Raw genomic sequence first — 21,264 nt, 5'->3', positions numbered from 1 at the left:
ACACATGCTCAATATAAACATATGCACCCCTCACACCACCTTCACCGTTCCCAGCATGATGTTGTTTTGTAAACTTGTAGCTTCTTTGTGCTGAGGATTTTTGCAATCTCAACCTGTATAAGGATAAAGTGTGAAATATGATTTTTTTCCCCTCTACTTACCTAATGTGGCCTCTTTTCTCATCTAGCAAGGGCATCGCCTGTGAGTGGGCAGCAAAGCCTCGGTGACCCATCCCCCCCATTGTCTTGTGTCATGATGTATGTTTGGATGGGTTGTACTGGAATTCTAATTTCCCCTCGGGGATCAATAAAGTATCTTTGAATTGAATTGAGATATATAGCAGAAGCTACACCTAACATACAGTATATTAAAAACCTTAAGAAATTTGGGAAATCAGTAGTTTTCTTTGCACAATGAAAAACAGGTGTTGCTGTTGTTGATGGACCATGTGAATATGTCTACTTTGACCCTACAACTTCACAGTGATTATAATATACAAGCAGAAAGAGATTTCATCATAGCAATGCTTATAATTAACAAGCAGGATACTTACCATGCAATTGAAAAATATTCATTGTGTAGCTGAAATAAAAATATATATGGTTTTCGCATATAAAATTAAATGTTACATTTGTATTCAGCTCCCTGAGTCAATACTTTGTAGAACCAACTTTAACTGCAATTGCAGCTGTGAGTCTTTCGTCTCTACCATCTTTGCATGGCTAGCCTGAGATGAGTGAAGAAACTACCTAGTTTTCTTTATGAAATAGATCAAGCAGATTAGATTAGGTCTGTCTATTAATATAAATGTTTTGTTTTTTGGACCTATTCTCAATTAAATTTTGGTCTGAACTTTGAGTGGGCCATTCAAACACTTGAATATGATTTTATCTAAACCAGTCTGTTGAAGTTCTGGATGCATATTTAGTTTTTTTTTTTTTTTTTTTTTTTGCAGCTTCTAACAAGCAGCTCCACCTGTAGGAAGTAGCTGCTTCCCACCTGATACAGAGGACAGTCCTCAAGATGTTAAAGGCCACAGTGAGTGTTGGAAGCGTCATAGTGAGACCGGAAAGAAAGGGGCAAAGAAAACGCAGACTCATCGCAACTGATATATGAAGTTTGTTCATTAACACTGCAAGGTAGTTAAAGGGTTACATGTATACATGTGCGTGATGTGACTGTTTCAAGTTTGTAGTTTGTTCCATGTCTTTAAGTGATTGTATTTAATAGAGCGCATTCCGGAGTCCCAGTATATTCTAGGACCTGACAACTGCCAACATTTTATTGTCAACAGGGGGCAGTACATTCCATCTACGTGCCCGGAAGTTTATAGTCGTTTTGAAGCTGAAGTTCACCTAACCGTCACTTTGTAGTTAGCATTAGCTGGTGCTAAAACTCCTTAAATACAGTTCCTGTTGTTATTATATGATATGGGCTTGCTGTTAAGGCAACGGCGTGTGAGTGAAACAACGTAGCAGCTGTGAAGTAATGCCAACTCCAAACGGTGAGATGTTTGTAACGAAGGTATTTGTTGTCTCTAGTTAGCCGCCTACGTTAGCTAATGTTAGCTTGGCAGTTACGGTTGATGGGACTTGTTGCAGATTTACCACTGATTATAATAAAGTTTGATTCACCTGTCTGGTCTACAGTAGCACTTAAGTTGTTTAATCATACTTTTTGAATTGGTTTCTTGGTTACATCAGCATTGTGCCGCTTCGTGGCCGTCACAGCGGACTACAAAGGGAAAGTAATGCGTTAGTTAATGAAACCACCCCATCCATGCGGCTGTGCGATTCTGAAACAAAAAAGATTTATATAACTTAAGATTATCACTTTAACTTTGACAAATAATACATATTATTTGGCGCTAAATTGTTATACCTGTACATTGTGCATTTTGTATTTCAGGTTTAGTTGTGTTATTATGAGCTCCTTGTCGGTCCAGCCTCAGGCTTCAAGCTCGTCATGCAGGACGCTTCCTGGGGAGGGTAGTCAGGTAATATCATTCAATCCAGACAACATACATTTTAGTTATTACTACTTCTAATGCTTAATGCTGAACAGACGTTTTGTTCCTTGTTCAGGTGAAACCAAAAGCCCCTCTACTGCAGATCCTGCGTGTAGCTGGAGCACAGGAGGATGTCTTCACTCTTAAAGAGGTGAGGTGTATGTGTGTGTTTGGTTTTTCTTCTTTTTTACTGAGCCTGGTCACAAGCTTCAGTGATAATTTGGTATGTATACATGGGCTTTATGACTTGTCAAAGTGATAGTTTGGGAATTTTGAAACGTTAAAACGTTTATAGGCTGTAGGGCTGCAGATTTTTCATTGAACTACTTAAGCTTATTTTATCAAGGAATAGAAATGCATGAAAAAGAAAACAGGTAAACAAATAGTTAAATTCATTGTTTTCAAATCAAGATTTTATTGCTTAAAATCCAATAACAGCATGTCTTTAGTGCACACTTGAACATTTGTAGCAAAGGATGCATCTGCAGCTAAAAGAAAAAGTTCTATCATCAAAATATCAAAAGCTCAGCTGGTTGATGTAACATCAATACAGTGCTAGTTGCCTCTGTAGTGAAAATAGCCACAAACAAATGTGCATCAAATGTCATTTGCATACTGCATTCTGGATTGCATTGGAGATTATTTTACATCAAAAAGCATGATGTTATAAAATAGAACCACTGTAGTGTACTTAAGTGGAAAGTTACACTCTTCTTGCAAAAAGACAAGAAATTAAAAAAATAATTACATATTGCCAATCAAAAAAAGTAAACGACAAATTTAAATTCAGGCACATTAAACACTGCTTTTTATATATCAAAACACACTTTCAATTTTGTCCCACAAGTGAGTGGTCTCCCTCTGCAGACACCTGTTTACATAAGTGTCAGTAAAATATGCCTTTCTGGTGGGCTTTTGAAGCTTGAGTTGATAATAAACGCATGATTTGGTCACAGGAATGGGTGGTTCGGCAGCTACAGTGGATGGTGTTGCAGCATCGAGGACGTGCTATTTTGGAATTGTGATTCGGTTTTGCAGTACATCCGCTGTGCTTTCTTTATGTGTAGTTTAAAGGGATCCCACACTACTGACACTTTAATCCATTTTCTCAGCGCTTCTTTTTGCCGCTCTCTGTCTCCCTCCATGCGTGATACACTTGGCATCCATGTATCAGCAGTGTAGGCTATCAAAAATAAAATAACAAAAAACACAATTCGCTGAATAGTTCAGCAGACTTTTACAGGCAAATTTATAGTAAATTTAGTAATCAAAGTACTGGAATCATTTGAGGAATCCTTTTAGCCCAATAAAGTTGTTAATATCAGCTGTAGATTACGCTTTTACGATCCTAATTTACAATAAATCAAGAATAATTGGTCCTGAAGGCAGGAGATAAAGGTGAGAGGTGCCAAGACCAAAAATGACATTTTTGTAGTTTTGCATGTTATTTCATGAACTTTAAAACGGTCAACGTGTATGCATTGGTGGGTATGTACAAAGGCAATGGAGGGAGGAACCACCAATAGTCTTCCGTTGTGAAACAGTTACTAAGGACAAAACATGTCAAGTGTTTTTTGTCACAGTAACTACATATTAAACAAGTAAAGCACTATAATCATTATAATCATCTGCTTCTGTCATTATACCCGCCTAATACAAACAATATGATGGTTTAAAGGTCCAGAAAATAACATTTGCACAGATTCCTATGGTGTTTTTGAGAGTGGAGTTGGTTTAACTCTGTAAATTTAAGTTTAAGCCATTAGGAGGGCAAAAAGTTAACCTCCACCAAGCAATAGAAAATTCAGCATGTCCTTTAACTTGTTTAGGTGATGCACTACCTGGGTCAGTACATCATGGGGAAGCAGCTGTATGACAAGCAGAGGCAGCACATTGTTCATTGCCAGGATGATCCTTTGGGTGAACTTCTGGAAGTTGAAAGCTTCTCTGTCAAAAATCCAAGGTATTTATCTTCACTCATAACTGCATTGCTTATAAGCATAAAAGCAATTTATTTTTTGACATGAACTAATTCTAATAACACATTTTGCAGCCCAGTGTATGAAATGCTCAAGAAGTACCTGGTTGTGATTGGTTGTGGTGGTAAGTGATTATTTTATGTACTGCTTCACATTCTGTCTATATTTTCCAATAAGTTTTGTACAGAGCCATTTTGTATAAACTAGCTTAGATTTTGATGAATTGAAAATCCAAAATCCCTTATGTTTGTTTCTTTGTAGCAGAGTTACTGTTTTATTTTCATATAGCAACAAAGATTTCTAGAGAATGTTTTCACGTTGTACATATCGTTTCCTCTTAAAAATAAAAATAAATTAATAACCGTCTTTGAGAGTTGATGCATCATATGAAGATGCAGAGATTTTCTTGGCCCAGAAGAAGAAGTGTTTTCCAACTTGTTCTTCAAATCCGATGAAGAGGCTCCACATATCTGAAGGCCATAGTGAGAGAGTGTGTACTGGTATAATTAAAAGGGGGGATGTCCTTTTGTCTGTTACTGTGTCTCATCTGAAATGCAGACGCTGCAGTGAATCTTTCTGTGGGCCATGAGTGTGTAGAGGGCGGAGTGGAGGATCGTGGTCAGGTAAAGCTGAAGCATGGTGCTCAGGAGAAACAGAGACCCTCGGCCTTATTCGCCTCACTGCACACAATGCTCATAGGCATGACTCAGTGATTCACAGCCGTCCTGTACAGCTGTTTCAATACATTTTGTTTCTCAAGATAATTTATAAACCATTTCCTTAGAAGTTAAGGTAAAGTAAAAGGAACTTCCTTCTGTTTGTGTGCATTGAGGCAAGTGAGAAACGGTCTGCTGTCTTCGTTGGTGTACATGTGTACAGAGTGGCACCGTCTCTGTACAACCCCATCCTTGGTTTGGTCTGGTGGTATTTCCAGCACTCGTTTGTGACCCACCAGCTCCACCCAGTGGATGGGGGGGCAGAGTCACTGTCTCTGTCTGTCTCAGAGTTCTCTTCTCTGCTTCAGTTTGGAGGATCTCAGCTCCTGATCAGGCACTGGCCTAATAACCCTGAACCTATTTACCCACCCATCTGTTCCTATATACCATTGTTTCTCCTCTCCATACAATCAAATCTTAGATAATTTGCCCTGCAACTTTAACATAATTGATCTGAAGTCAGTTTATTTCAGCTTTTTGAATCAAAGGTATTAATGTATTTGTAGTTGTTGCATGGTGTGATCAAATTTCAGATGTATTTATGTTTGGAATGGGTTTCTTATGGCTTCTCTCATTCTCTCTTTTCTTGAAGCTGTGACATGAAACATTCCTAAACAGATACAAATCGTGCAGATGTTTCTATTCCACTATGAATGTCTTTTACTTTATGAGAAAAATGATGTTTGTTTTCTATCCTGTTTTCTTAGAAGAATATATATATATATATATATATACATACACACACACAGTACAGACCAAAAGTTTGGACACACCTTCTCATTCAAAGAGTTGTCTTTATTTTCATGACTATGAATATTGTAGCTTCACATTGAAGGCATCAAAACTATGAATTAACACATGTGGAATTATATACTGAACAAAAAAATGTGAAACAACTGAAAATATGTCTTATATTCTAGGTTCTTCAAAAATGGCCACATTTTGCTTTGATTACTGCTACGCACACTCTTGGCACTCTGTTGATGAGCTTCAAGAGGTACTCACCTGAAATGGTTTTCACTTCACAGGTGTGCCCTGTCAGGTTTAATAAGTGGGATTTCAAGCCTTATAAATGGGGTTGGGACCATCAGTTGTGTTGTGCAGGAGGTGGATACAGTACACAGCTGATAGTCCAACTGAATAGACTGTTAGAATTTGTATTATGGCAAGAAAAAAGCAGCTAAGTAAAGAAAAATGAGTGGCCATCATTACTTTAAGAAATGAAGGTCAGTCAGTCCGAACAATTGGGAAAACTTTGAAAGTGTCCCCAAGTGCAGTCGCAAAAACCATCAAGTGCTACAAAGAAACTGGCTCACATGAGGACCGCCCCAGGAAAGGAAGAGCAAGAGTCACCTCTGCTGCGGACGATAAGTTCATCCGAGTCACCAGCCTCAGAAATTGCAGGTTAACAACAGCTCAGATTAGAGAACAGGTCAATGCCACACAGAGTTCTAGCAGCAGACACATCTCTAGTACAACTGTTAAGAGGAGACTGTGTGAATCAGACCTTCATGGTAAAATAGCTGCTAGGAAACCACTGCTGAGGACAGGGAACAAGCAGAAGAGACTTGTTTGGGCTAAAGAACACAAGGAATGGACATTAGACCAGTGGAAATCTGTGCTTTAGTCTGATGAGTCCAAGTTTGAGATCTTTGGTTCCAACCATCGTGTCTTTGTGCGGCGCAGAAGGTGAACGGATGGACTCTACATGCCTGGTTCCCACCGTGAAACATGGAGGAGGAGGTGTGATGGTGTGGGGTGCTTTGCTGGTGACACTGTTGAGGATTTATTCAAAATTTAAGGCATACTGAACCAGCATGGCTACCACAGCATCTTGCAGCAGCATGCTATTCCATTCAGATTGCGTTTAGTTGGACCATCATTTATTTTTCAACAGGACAATGACCCCAAAACACACCTCCAGGCTGTGTAAGGGCTATTTGACCAAGAAGGAGAGTGATGGGGTGCTGCGTCAGATGACCTGGCCTCCACAGTCACCGGACCTGAACCCAATCGAGATGGTTTGGGGTGAGCTGGACCGCAGAGTGAAGGCAAAAGGGCCAACAAGTGCTAAGCATCTCTGGGAACTCCTTCAAGACTGTTAGAAAACCATTTCAGGTGACTACCTCTTGAAGCTCATCAACAGAATGCCAAGAGTGTGCGGAGCAGTAATCAAAGCAAAAGGTGACTACTTTGAAGAACCTAGAATATAAGACATATTTTCAGTTGTTTCACACTTTTTTGTTCAGTATATAATTCCACATGTGTTAATTCATAGTTTTGATGCCTTCAGGGTGAAGCTACAATATTCATAGTTATGAAAATAAAGACAACTCTTTGAATGAGAAGGTGTGTCCAAACCTTTGGTCTGTACTGTGTGTGTGTGTATATATATATATATATATATATATATATACAGTAAAGGGAAAAAATAAATAAAGGGAACACTCAAATAACACATCCTAGATCTGAATGAATGAAATATTCTCATTGAATAGTTTATTCTGTACAAAGTTAAATGTGCGGACAAAAAAATCATCAATGGAAATCACATTTATTAACCAATGGAGGCCTGGATTTGGAGTCACACACAAAATTAAAGTGGAAAAACACACTACAGGCTGATCCAACTTAGATGTAATGTCCTTAAAACAAGTCAAAATGAGGCTCAGTATTGTGTGTGGCCTCCACGTGTCTGTATGACCTCCCTACAACACCTGGGCATGCTCTTGATGAGACGGTGGATGGTCTCCTGAGGGATCTCCTCCCAGACCTGGACTAAAGCATCTGCCAACTCCTGGACAGTCTGTGGTGCAACGTGACGTTGGTGGATGGAGCGAGACATGATGTCCCAGATGTGCTCAATCGGATTCAGGTCTAGGGAACGGGCGGGCCAGTCCATAGCTTCAATGTCTTCATCTTGCAGGAACTGCTGACACACTCCAGCCACATGAGGTCTATAATTGTCCTGCATTAGGAGGAACCCAGGGCGAACCGCACCAGCATATGGTCTCACAAGGGGTCTGAGGATCTCATCTCGGTACCTAATGGCAGTCAGGCTACCTCTGGTGAGCGCATGGAGGGCCGTGCGGACCTTCAAAGAAATGCCACCCCACACCATTACTGACCTACTGCCAAACCAGTCATGCTGAAGGATGTTGCAGGCAGCAGATCGCTCTCCACGGTGTCTCCAGACTCTGTCACGTCTGTCACATGTGCTCAGTGTGAACCTGCTTTCATCTGGGAAGAGCACAGGGCGCCAGTGGTGAATTTGCCAATCCTGGTGTTCTCTGGCAAATCCCGAACGTCCTGCACGTTGTTGGGCTGTGAGCACAAACCCCATTTGTGGACGTCGGGCCCTCATACCATTCTCATGGAGTCGGTTTGTAACCATTTATGCAGACACATGTACATTTGTGGCCTGCTGGAGGTCATTTTGCAGGGCTCTGGCAGTGCTCCTCCTGTTCCTCCTTGCACAAAGGCGGAGGTAGGGGTCCTGCTGCTGGGTTGTTGCCCTCCTACGGCCTCCTCCATGTCTCCTGGTGTACTGGCCTGTCTCCTGGTAGCGCCTCCAGGCTCTGGACACTACGCTGACAGACACAGCAAACCTTCTTGCCACAGCTCGCATTGATGTGCCATCCTGGATGAGCTGCACTACCTGAGCCACTTGTGTTGGTTGTAGAGTCCGTCTCATGCTACCACGAGTGTGAAAGAACCACCAACATTCAAAAGTGACCAAAACATCAGCCAGAAAGCATAGGTACTGAGAAGTGGTCTGTGGTCCCCACCTGCAAAACCACTCCTTTATTGAGTGAGTCTTGCTAATCGCCAAAGATTTCCCCCTGTTGTCTATTTCATTTGAACAACATCATGTGAAATTGTTTGTCAATCAGTGTTGCTTCCTAAGTGGACAGTTTGATTTCACAGATGTTTGATTTACTTGGAGTTATATTGTGTTGTTTAAGTGTTCCCTTTATTTTTTTTGAGCAGTGTAAATATATACAATAAATTCTACAAATTCCTAGCAGCGCTACTTAGAGAAATCACAGACTACATATTTGTATTTTAATTGGTACATTAGCATTATGGTCAAATTATGAAATAAGCCTTTCCTGGTCTTTACCTAAATCCCCTACCTTTCATCTTTTTGTACCACCTCCCCATTCCCCAAGGCCATCTTGAGAAGGTGCTGTGAGTCCTCCAAGTATCTAGTTATGGGTCGGTCGTATCATTTTTTTTTTTTTTTTTTCGTGTTTCTCTCCTCTTTAGATGTGTGAGGGTGTGGTCAAAGCAGGAGTGGTGGCCGGAAGCGATGGGCCTCTTCTGCCCACCCCCTCTCAGAGACGACCTCGTGACCCTGACGACGGTGAGCAAGCGGCCTGTAAACATACAGCATCAGAATGCTTAAACAGGAGCTGTTTCAGAAAGCAGAATTCAATTGTTCAAAACCTCCACAGAGTCTCTTGAAGGCCTGCCGCGCTCGGCCTGCAAACGCCCCAAACTGGATGTCAGCCTGGAAGAGTGGGACCTCTCTGGTTTGCCCTGGTGGTTTCTGGGTAATCTCCGTAATAACTACAGCCGCAGGAGCAATGGCTCCACTGACATCCATACAAACCAAGTAAGACACCTCATGGGTTTGTCAAAAATATCCGGGAAAAGTACACTGATATACTGGTAATATTTACTCAATTACATAAAATGGCTTCTAAGTCCATTTAAACATTATGTTAAATAATAAATTAACCAAAAACAACATATCCAATATTGAGAAAAAAATGACTACCAGCAGGATACTTGAAAAAATGTAAGAAAAGATGCTTAATACATAAAAAGACAGTATGTAAAAATAGTTAATTTGCCAGTAAATCAACACAATCAAGAATAAAACAAATCTTATGGGGTCTTTTGGACACTAAAGGAAACCTTTTTCCCTATGTAGCAAGTTCAAGACAGTCTTCTAACATGGTATATGTCTTAGATCATCTTTGTGATTTTGATGTCTCTTATAGGAAGAGTTTAAATCAACTCACCAACAGCTCTGACATATTAACCATTAAAACCATTTAAATCAGAAACTAAACCCGGAGATTTGAATAGCTGAAATCTTTATTCAGGCAGGAATGACACTTTCATGCACTAAAATAATTTTTGCATGCAATATCCAATTGCCGGTTTTTGTAGAGCACTGATGTGCCAATACCGATTTTAGTTGATGGCGAATTCTTTTTAAGTGCAATTATATTTGAAGATATAAGAACAGCATGGAAAGGATTTATTCAAGCCTTCCAGCTATGAACTGTTATTTATCTTATGTGCTGTGGAAACATCACGCCGTGTTTGTGAGAGAGCAGTCGCTATAAAACAGGGTTTTACTGTTAACAATAAAAGGATTTTTGGTGGTTAATATTTTTTTAGCTTGTAGCATCAAATACAACTGTCTCTTTGTGTAATTCCTATAGAATATAGATCCTTACCTTAAATCAGAGATTTCCAAGCCTGGCAACATTTCTGACAGAGATTAAAAGCTCCAAAGTTCAGCTTTCCCGTTATCTGCTCTTCTCCCTCTCACAGCCTGAGTAAATTGTCATGTCATTGAAAATGGTTTCCTTTTTTTTTTCGCTCTGCTTAGTTTCACTTCATTTTTAAAAGTCTCACTGATACTGAAAATGGCCGACTTTGAGGCTTCCCTCATTAACAGCATGAGGGTTGTCGTGGTAACGCTTGCGTATGGCGTGTTCATTGATCAGAAAAGCGTTGGATTTTGGAATTTCCAACTGGCTGATCACGGTTCACTAGACTATTTCTCGTCGCAAATCTGTGATGTTAAAGAGCTTAAAATGGCAGCTGTACATGTTACATTTGGAAGTCTTTTTACATTTTGCTGTTTGTAAAAAATGTTAAGACAAACGTTGGGTTAAAGACTTTAGTTTGTTCTGTATTTATGATATCTTTGACAGTATTTGTTGATTTTGAAGACAAATTACATCTGGCAGTGGGTGGTAGTCTGACTGATGAAGCAGCTGTCTCTTGCACAGGAGGAGGACACAGCCATTGTGTCAGACACAACAGAAGACTTGTGGATTCTGACAGAGGGCGAGAGTGAGCAAGTAAGCGTGGAAATGAAGGAAGCTGCCTTAGAAGAGGGAAGTGGAGGAGAAGAAGGTTCCTTTGATGATGATTATGGAGGAGGGAAGGAGGAAAAGTCAAACCGAGAGGTAATGGTTTTATTTTGGACTTCACCAATCCAGGCTTCATTTGAGGCTTCATAGGGACCAGTTAAGATGCACACTGGTGATGTTCAATTGTAATGTTTATTCAATATATTATTTATGCATCTTGCTTTTATGTAGATTTTCTTCAAACGTTTTCATCTAGAGGTGTTTATGTAGATTTGTAGCTCTGGCTGTGGGAATAACAGACTGGATGTCTGTATTTAGACCAGAAAATCCCACATAAGAGCACAACATAGAGGAAAATTATTTTATTACATTAACAAGAAAATAGAAGATACAAAAGTATCGTGAGATATCTCATTTACTTATTTTTAGATGCAAGACGAGCCCGATGAAGACTCTCAGTGTCTGAGTGATGACACTGATACAGAGATCTCCACACAGGTGTGCATCACCGTGCAAGATCTGTGTTTTTATCTTTGTTGAGTAAAATATCAAAGAACTAGACTTCACTTTTTATCTGCCTCATTCCTCAGGATGCATGGCAGTGCACAGAGTGCAGGAAATACAACATACCTCTCCAGCGGTACTGCGTTCGTTGTTGGGCTCTGCAAAAAAACTGGTACAAGGACGTGCCTCGACTGGCTCATTCCCTCTCTGTCCCTGACATCCCAGCATGTAGTTCTCTCTCTGCCCATGACGAAGAAGATGACAGCGACACAGGCATTGATGTCCCAGACTGCAGCAGAACGGTCTCGGACCCTGTGGTGCTGCCCTCCCACTCAACAGCTGACCGACCGATTCCCACAGCAGGTATGGGTAAAGGCAAAGGGCCACGCCCTTCTGGCTTCCACAGGCACGATCAGCTCTCAGAGGGGGAAAGCCAGGAAAATCTGGGTATGGAGGTCCAAGACATTCGACCGGAGGCGCTGCTGGAGCCCTGCAAGCTGTGTCGAGTGCGACCCCGTAATGGGAATATAATACATGGACGAACGGCTCACCTGCTTACCTGTTTCCCATGTGCACGGAGGCTACATAAGTTCCAGGCTCCCTGTCCAGGGTGTGGAAAGATAATTCAAAAAGTTATTAAGATATTCATCCTCTAAAGAGCACGTGAAGGGATCTATAGGGTTTTGGCACCTAAATGTAAACACTGCGCACAGATAAAAATATAACCAGATAAACACGTTGCGCTAACTCAAAAATTCAGGGAGGAATACATAAATTACAGGACCGTGTTAAAGTTTGCTGAGTTCATTGCTAGGTTTATTTTCAATCACACTGCCTGTAAAGTATTGTCAGACAAAAAGGTTTGCATTTAATATTTTCTTTGTGGTCTCATTTAAATAAGGGACAAGGCAGAGGTATTTATTTATTTATTTATAATGAAGTGCTCAAGTTTGAAGGTTTTTTTTTTTTGTTATGGCTACATAGATTTTTCTAACCTCAGCCCCTATGCTTTCAGAGTGGCAACAGTTGGCATGTTCTTCTGTTCTGGATAAATTAGATTTTTTTTAAATTCTTTATTGGTGTTCAGAAATAAACGTTACCATGTAAACAATTGGATCAACAGCAGGTTAGCAAGTCTAACACATTTTGTTTACACCTGCTTCAGGTTTGTGAAAGCCTCCTTCCAAAGCGTATCTTTTAAAAATGTATCGGCAGCCTTGTAAAAATATATTTTAATAATTAGATGTTGGCTGAAATCTTGACTGTCAGATGGTGCTTTAACACGTACAATATTTCACCTCCCTGACTTAAAATAATTTTGTATTTAATTTATTTATGGTGCTTCTGTTTTAAACAGAAAAGGTCGCACTTGTAATAGCATCCTCGTTTCAAATATCTTCAGAAGTACGAGTGTGTAAGTAAGATTTTGATTTAAGCGTCACACTGCCATGTAATGACTTTAAGCTTATGTTGTATATAGTAGATTTTATCCTGATGGTTCTGCCTTGTCTGACCTTATAGATGTTTCTAATCGGTGTGCTATAAGTAAAATGCATCCTCTATGTGAGTGTTTTTCAACTGTGGTCCTTAAGACACACTGTTCTGCATGTTTTAGATGTGTCTCTGCTTCAGCACACCTGATTTCAGTTGATGGCTTACCAGGCTTTTACTGAACTCCATTATCTGAATCGGGTGTGTAAAAGCAGGAAAACCTCTGGAACATGCAGGGCAATGTGCCTTGTGGAACCGGGTTGAAAAACACTGCTCTATGTAATTTGCACAACTAGGATTGTGACGGATTCTCAATGGGTTTGAAACTGTAAGCGGTCCTCGTTGAATGTAGTTTGCATCAGCATTTTTCCTTGCCTTTAATCTTTCTGCCAGTAGGTGGAGAGGGTTCTGTCTTGTAACCGCTTCCTGCGTAAGCTGTACAGTATCAGTGCAGACCTGTAATATGCATCTAGTGCATGCTTTTTGCCGTGACTTGAGCTTGTGCAGAATTGGTTTGAAGCTTATAGAAGCCAAGAAGATGTAAATTATGAACAAAGCCAGTTGTATTAGCATCAGAAAGCATCAAGGTATAATAGGCTAGATATGGACCTTAGGTGAGGGACATATTGTTATTAGTGATTTAGATTCAGGTGCTGAAGGAAGTGATCATTTCTGAGAAGATTAGAATGTACAATTTCCACTTTTTTTTTTCTCTGTTACACAATAAATGTTAAGCAATAAAGATTAAAAAAGTTAAACACTGCTGTTAAATTGCTCATCAGTGGGACTACAATTCTCCATTCTAATGTGTGTGTTTACTGGGTAAAGAATAAGTCATTGTATGACGGAACAGCTGTTGTGTTTCTTCTCCTTGACTGAGCTCCAGCACCTGCAGCTCTTCTCTGCTTACTCACCATTTCTTTTCTGCTTGCTTGTTCTTAACTTATTTTTGGCCCGTTCTTGCGAAGTGGGGCAGACACGCCGTCCTCTCCTGCTCTCTGTTGCTATATAAATACCACTGCTCCTGAGGCCCAGAATGTTATTTAGGTGCTCATTAGACCAGGTTCTGTTTGTGGAAAGTCCCCTTTTGATGTCGTCCTCAAGAAAGGCCTACTAATCCAATGATGACATCAAACGTTTTTGAAGTTGCCTGGTTACTTTACAGTGAGAAATGTAGTTTGATAGGTCCTGTAAATGAGTGGAATCATAATCTTGCAATCTTGCATTAATGTGAAAAGTATATGCACTTTATTCAAGTAAGTAAGTGATAAATATGTGTAGATATTTTTTCTCAATTTTATTAGTGATGAGTCCTAACCTATTCGGGATCTATTTATAGGGTTCCTACATAGTCTCTACGTCTGGAATTTGCATTTATCTTTTTCTCTGCAGTGCCTTTCAAAGGTTTATATCCATTGAATTTTTCATGTTTTGTAACGTTACCACCTCAATATTTGGATTTTATTTGATAAATCAACACAAAATAGGGCAACATTGTGAGTTGGAAGTAAATGATAATTAGTTTTCAATATTTTAATTAAATCCAAATCTAAGAAGTGCTGTAATTTGCATTTGCATCCCTTTACTCAGATACCCCCAAATAAAATTCAGCACAATCAGTGAAATGGGTCCATCTGTATGTGGATTAAACTCATAGGCGTTTGTGAAGACCACTGCAGATAGAAACAAAGTGAAGCTTAAAACAGAATTAGGTTCTGTAACAATATCCCAAGTTTTGGAAGTTCCACGCAGTACTTTTTAATCCATCATCTGAAAAGAGTTATGTCACTGACCCTAACAGCAAACCTACCAAGACATGGATGTCTTAGCATTAACTGAAACCTTAACTGAAAGGATGGACAACAAGAGAAGTGTTCAGAGAAGAAGCCAAGAGGTCCATGGCAACTCTGGAGGACATGCAGAGATCTGAAAGAATCTGTCAAATGTACTACTAGTTGTGCGCTCCACTAATCTAACCTTTATGGTAGAGTGGTAAGTAAGAAAACCATGTGAAATTCTGTTTGCACGTCATGTAGCAGACACAAGAAACGTGGACGAAGGTGCTCTGTTCAAATGTGACTAAAACTGAAGCTTTAGAGCAGTCATGTCTTGTATCTGGTTCAGAGACAGCTCAGTGCACTGCCTGAGGTATCTGGTGCATCACCGAGTAAAGATTAAGATGAAGAATGCCCCAACATCCCTGGTGACATGGCATCCAGACCTTGGCAGCTCCAGAATGGCATGGCCCAGGGAGTGGTAGGGTGGGATCCAAATGTTTCCATGGCAATGGTTTCTGCATTTCAACATCCCAGAATAACTCAACGCATTGTTTCTTTATACTCCTATAACCTAGTCTGTTGAACATTAGCATTGTTGTTTCAATTCATTGCCTCTGAGTTTTCTTTCTGGATATATTTCATAAATGAATCCACTTTCCATGTATTTAAACTCTCTTCGTGTGTCCTTCAGCATTGTGCCTCAATGCCAGCTAACTTTGCTTCCATCAAGTTGTGAGTCTCCAGCTTTCCCTTCTGACTTCCATGCTTAAGCACACATTCTCCTTTGTTGTGTCCGACTATTTGGTCGCTGCAGAAACCGGGCCACTATATTTGTCAAGCATTGACATGAGAGAAGGTCACTGGAGCCCGAGCTAAACAAAGAGAAGGGTTTGGAAGATGATATAAAGATAGTGGGTGATAACAAGGTGGTGAGAGAATAACAGAGGTGTGTCTGAATGAAATTAGATGAACAGAAGAAGCATTCAGACAAGTCATGTTGGTGGAACTGTTACTGAAAAGAGTAAGTTGATTGTTTCCACACAGCCATGCACATAGGTCTATTATCAGTCTTACTGGTAAAGCCTTCACGTCATACTTTCTATTATGATTTGAACTGGGCAGTGGTGAGGTTTATTGGCACTAGTGGGCTTTATTGAACAGTAGTTTGACAGAAAAAAAAGGTGGAGCGAGAAGGGGAAAACACGCACCAAATGGACAGAGCTCGTAATAATATGGCATATTACAAGCACAAAGTAATGTATTTCATAGGGATTTTATGTTATAGACCATTGTAAAGTACTGATACACTTAAATTAAATATCTGAAAAGTTTAGTTTTCTAAAAAGTTGAATTATGACCGGAGCACCTTTTTCCATGTTTTCCTGTGGCTTTCGATAAACAATGACTTTCTTTTTGGCACTTTTGAGTAAAGGTCAGATTTGTGGAACGCACAACTAATAGCCGCCCTTTAAACCGACTCTCCAGCGTGAACTGTAGATCTCTGCAGCTCTTCCAGAGTTACCATGCACCTCATGACTGACTCTTTGATTAACACTCTCCTTGCCCTGTCTATCAGTGTAGGTGGGTGAAAACCTCTGCAAGTTTGCAGCTGTGCCTTTCCTATTTTTAAACGATATCGTAAACAATGCTAATTTAAATGATCAAATAATGAGATATTGCTTAATAACCTAACCCTCCTTTAAACCTTACCACAACTTTACTCCTTACAGGATTCCTACGTTCCTTGGTTTTCATAATGATGTTAGTTCCCTAATGGCCTTCACAGGACAGCTGCTGTGGTGCTGAGATTAGATAACACCCCAGTGAACTAAATTTACTAATTATGTGACATCTGAGGACAACTGGATTCTGGTTTATTTAGGAGTTGCCAAGTAAAGAAATGCACCCCACATTTTTCAGGCGTTTTGCCATAAAAACTGAAAGTCCTTTTCCTTCCACTTCACAATTATGTGCTACTTTGTGTTGATCTATTACATAATATTCTAACAAAATACATTGAAGTCTGTGGCTGTAACGTGACAAAATGTGAAAAGGTTTAATGCCTTTACAAATGTTTGCAAGGCACTTTAAATGATGTATGTTAAACAGAAGACAACTGGCTGTTCACAGTAAACAACTGCAGAGGTACAGAAAGCTGTAAACTGTGTTAGTGGGAAGTGGGTAATGTACATAGGTATGAATGTATGTGTGTTTGTGTAAACTGGATCCTCGGGGCGAGCGGGATGCCAGTGAGGGGAAGGGCAGTGGATGGCTCAGGGGCTCAGTCCATTCCTGTGATTTAACATGACACCACTTGCACTAAGACTGCGACAGCTGCATACGCACATGCCGGCCATTCTGTTTGTTGTAGGGGATTACTTTGTGATAAAAGCCCCAGTGAGCTGCACCGTGGCCGATCTTGCAGAACTACTGCCCCCCCCCCCCCCCCCCCCCCCAACTGCTGAACTTTAGAAAGCTTTCTCCAGGCCTCCAGAGCCCCTTGAAAACACAGGTGGGGTACATCTTTCTGAACCATAATGAATGGGAGTAGTCTGCAGACGATCAGGCAGGCAGTAGTAGTGTCATATTACTATCAGACATCAGTCAAGTGGTTTCGGCACTGCAGTTTATGTAAGGTTCATTACTCAACAGAAACATAACAGCACTGTATGACTGCTTCATCAGTTGTTTTTTTTGGTATCAGTCAATTCACTTTCATTAAGAAGATGGACTCCTTTTCAGTGCCTAACCATTTTTCACTGTCAAAGTTGTGACGGCACTTGGAAATGTTAGCAATAGGAAAACATCTGATTTTGAAGGTTCACAGAGTGATGTTCCGGTATCATGACGACAGTAGTGAATTGGTCTCTGAGGCGACAGACTACGGCATCTGTTGCTGTCACTATGGTGACTATAAGCTCTAAAATTGCTGCATGAAACCAGTATTCAAGCAAAATATTGTTTTCCACAAGTAGTAGAGATACACTCTCTGCAGCCTTGGCCCAGATATGACACATGATGCTTTTTTCACTGTCATTTTCTTTCCCCATTCCTGCCACAGCTGTGCAAATCTGAGCTTTAAGGTTTACTGACCTCTAGTCTCTGACTTTTTTTTGAAGAAAAATAAGATTTCATTCAGTGTTGATGTTTATTAACCTTATTACTGAAGTAGTTGGATTTAATAAGTTGTCTTTCAAAGTAAACGGGTCAAGGCAAATTAAACAAACCTCAAAATCACCCCAGATTAGATCACATAGCCAGAACTGATCTTGAGCTAATGGACTAAAGGTAGGCTCAGCTGATCACCTGTATCAAGGTTTCAAAATCACTAACATTTTTTGTCATACAGTTCTTATTATTTGAAGTGGTTTTAATGGGATTCTAGGCAAAGTTCTGAAGTTTTTCCAGCTGGATAAGACAGTGCTGGATAAAAACAGCGCTGACCCTCCCACACAAGATGTGCCAATCATCAGTTGGCTCATTGAAGGCTTCTTCAGGGCAGGGCAGTGGCACAGGGGTAAAGCATGCGACCCATGTATAGATGCTATAATCCTTGATGCAGCAGTCACGGGTTTGAATCCCGGCCTGTTGACCTTTGCTGCATCTCTACCCCCCTCTCTCAACCCCATTTCCTGTTGGTCAACTTACAAAATAAAAGCTGCTAGTGCCAAAAATGGAAAAACAAAAACAGTTGAAAAGATTTAAATAAAGATTTATATTTAAATAAATAGGCAAATGCCTATTTATCAATGACTAAAGGTAACTTTTGAGACCATACGAGTACATTTAAATATATATATATATTTTTACAATGATTTAGGCAAATGATAAGCAAATTAATAGAAAAGCAGTGAGATGAGTAAGAAACTCTTCAGTAGATGTGAACATTGATTTTAGAAGTTAATTTAACTCTGCTGAAGCACTAAATTTTGTTTCTCCAGTGCTCTGTTTTCAAAAGTCAATGAGGACTGTTGTTTAAGACGTCATTTTGAAAGAATTCTCCTCAGATCTTCAGTTGTGTTGATGTTCAGCGGTTGATCACAATGGTACAGTACAGACCAAAAGTTTGGACACACCTTCTCATTCAAAGAGTTTTCTTTATTTTCATGACTATGAATATTGTAGCTTCACCCTGAAGGCATCAAAACTATGAATTATCACATGTGGAATTATATACTGAACAAAAAAGTGTGAAACAACTGAAAATATGTCTTATATTCTAGGTTCTTCAAAGTAGCCACATTTTGCTTTGATTACTGCTCCACACACTCTTGGCATTCTGTTGATGAGCTTCAAGAGGTAGTCACCTGAAATGGTTTTCCAACAATCTTGTAGGAGTTCCCAGAGATGCTTACTGTGGAGATACTGTGGAGGCCAGGTCATCTGGTGCAGCACCCCATCACTCTCCTTCTTGGTCAAATAGCCCTTACACAGCCTGGAGGTGTGTTTGGGGTCATTGTCTTGTTGAAAAATAAATGATGGTCCAACTAAATGCAAACCGGATGGAATAGCATGCCGCTGCAAGATGCTGTGGTAGCCATGCTGGTTCACTATGCCTTCAATTTTGAATAAATCCTCAACAGTGTCACCAGCAAAGCACCCCACACCATCACACCTCCTCCTCCATGCTTCACGGTGGGAACCAGGCATGTAGAGTTCATCCGTTCACCTCTTCTGCGCCGCACAAAGACACGGTGGTTGGAACCAAAGATCTCAAACTTGGACTCATCAGACCAAAGCACAGATTTCCACTGGTCTAATGTCCATTCCTTGTGTTCTTTAGCCCAAACAAGTCTCTTCTGTTTGTTGCCTGTCCTCAGCAGTGGTTTCCTAGCAGCTATTTTACCATGAAGGTCTGATTCACACAGTCTCCTCTTAACAGTTGTTCTAGAGATGTGTCTGCTGCTAGAACTCTGTGTGGCATTGACCCTTTCAAGGTTTTCCCAATTGTTTGGACTGACTGACCTTCATTTCTTAAAGTAATGATGGCCACTCATTTTTCTTTACTTACAGTGCCTTGCGAAAGTACTCGGCCCCCTTGAACTGGTCAACCTCTTGCCACATTTCAGGCTTCAAACATAAAGATATGAAATTCAAATTTTTTGTGAAGAATCAACAACAAGTGGGACACAATCGTGAAGTGGAATGAAATTTATTGGATGTGTCAAACTTGTTTAACAAATAAAAAACTGAAAAGTGGGGCGTGCAATATTATTCGGCCCCTTTACTTTCAGTGCAGCAAACTCACTCCAGAAGTTCAATGAGGATCTCTGAATGATCCAATGTTGTCCCAAATGACTGATGATGATAAATAGAATCCACCTGTGTGTAATCAAGTCTCCGTATAAATGCACCTGCTGTGTGAGAGTCTCAGGGTTCTGTTCAAAGCGCAGAGAGCATCATGAAGACCAAGGAACACACCAGGCAGGTCCGAGATACTGTTGTGGAGAAGTTTAAAGTCGGATTTGGATACAAACAGATTTCCCAAGCTTTATACATCCCAAGGAGCACTGTGCAAGCAATCATATTGAAATGGAAGGAGTATCAGACCACTGCAAATCTACCAAGACCCGGCCGTCCCTCTAAACTTTCATCTCGAACAAGGAGAAGACTGATCAGAGATGCAGCCAAGAGGCCCATGATCACTCTGGATGAACTGCAGAGATCTACTGCTGAGGTGGGAGAGTCTGTCCATAGGACAACAATCAGTCGTACACTGCACAAATCTGGCCTTTATGGAAGAGTGGCAAGAAGAAAACCATTTCTCAAAGATATCCATAAAAAGTATCATTTAAAGTTTGCCACAAACCACCTGGGAGACACACCAAACATGTGGAAGAAGGTGCTCTGGTCAGATGAAACCAAAATCGATCTGTTTGGCCACAATGCAAAACGATATGTTTGGCGTAAAAGCAACACAGCTCATCACCCTGAACACACCATCCCCACTGTCAAACATGGTGGTGGCAGCATCATGGTTTGGGCCTGCTTTTCGTCAGCAGAGACAGGGAAGATGGTCAAAATTGATGGGAAGATGGATGGGGCCAAATACAGGACCATTCTGGAAGAAAACCTGTTGGAGTCTGCAAGAGACCTGAGACTGGGACGGAGATTTATCTTCCAACAAGACAATGATCCAAAACATAAAGCCAAATCTACAATGGAATGGTTCACAAATAAACGTATCCAGGTGTTGGAATGGTCAAGTCAAAGTCCAGACCTGAATCCAATTGAGAATCTGTGGAAAGAGCTGAAGACTGCTGTTCACGAACGCTCTCCATCCAACCTCACTGAGCTCGAGCTGTTTTGCAAGGAAGAATGGGCAAGAATTTCAGTGTCTCGATGTGCCAAACAGATAGAGACATACCCCAAGCGACTTGCAGCTGTAATTGCAGCAAGGGGTGGCGCTACTAAGTATTAACTCAAGGGGGCCGAATAATATTGCACGCCCCACTTTTCAGTTTATTTGTTAAAAACGTTTGACACACCCAATAAATTTCATTCCACTTCATGATTGTGTCCCACTTGTTGTTGATTCTTCACAAAAAGTTTGAATTTTATATCTTTATGTTTGAAGCCTGAAATGTGGCAAGAGGTTGACCAGTTCAAGGGGGCCGAGTACTTTCGCAAGGCACTGTAGCTGCTTTTTTCTTGGCATAATATAAATTC

The 21,264-nt window shown here is 40.5% G+C and overlaps 1 protein-coding gene across 5 annotated transcripts; it reads left to right on the top strand.

The window, feature by feature from the left end:
- Positions 1 to 1,096: 1,096 nt before the first annotated feature.
- Positions 1,097 to 13,575, top strand: mdm4 (MDM4 regulator of p53). Of its 5 annotated transcripts, none has more exons than XM_047346850.1 (11): positions 1,097 to 1,139; positions 1,909 to 1,996; positions 2,085 to 2,159; positions 3,838 to 3,971; positions 4,062 to 4,111; positions 4,546 to 4,610; positions 8,973 to 9,069; positions 9,161 to 9,321; positions 10,724 to 10,918; positions 11,252 to 11,320; positions 11,413 to 13,575. In XM_047346850.1, exons 2-11 carry the CDS (start codon positions 1,925 to 1,927, stop codon positions 11,980 to 11,982), a joined length of 1,488 nt encoding a protein of 495 aa, XP_047202806.1. In that variant the 5' UTR covers positions 1,097 to 1,139; positions 1,909 to 1,924; the 3' UTR covers positions 11,983 to 13,575. The 5 variants fall into 5 exon arrangements, 4 of the variants coding, with proteins under 4 accessions (XP_047202806.1, XP_047202807.1, XP_047202805.1 ...); XM_047346851.1 differs by lacking the exon at positions 1,097 to 1,139 and adding an exon at positions 1,317 to 1,504 and having other exon boundaries at positions 10,739 to 10,918; XM_047346849.1 differs by lacking the exon at positions 1,097 to 1,139 and adding an exon at positions 1,317 to 1,504.
- Positions 13,576 to 21,264: the final 7,689 nt, after the last annotated feature.

Source organism: Girardinichthys multiradiatus, chromosome 20 (genome assembly GCF_021462225.1).
Source record: "Girardinichthys multiradiatus isolate DD_20200921_A chromosome 20, DD_fGirMul_XY1, whole genome shotgun sequence".
NCBI lineage: Eukaryota > Metazoa > Chordata > Actinopteri > Cyprinodontiformes > Goodeidae > Girardinichthys > Girardinichthys multiradiatus.
The sequence above is the reverse complement of the archived record's forward strand: the minus strand, read 5'-3'. Positions and strand labels throughout refer to the sequence as shown.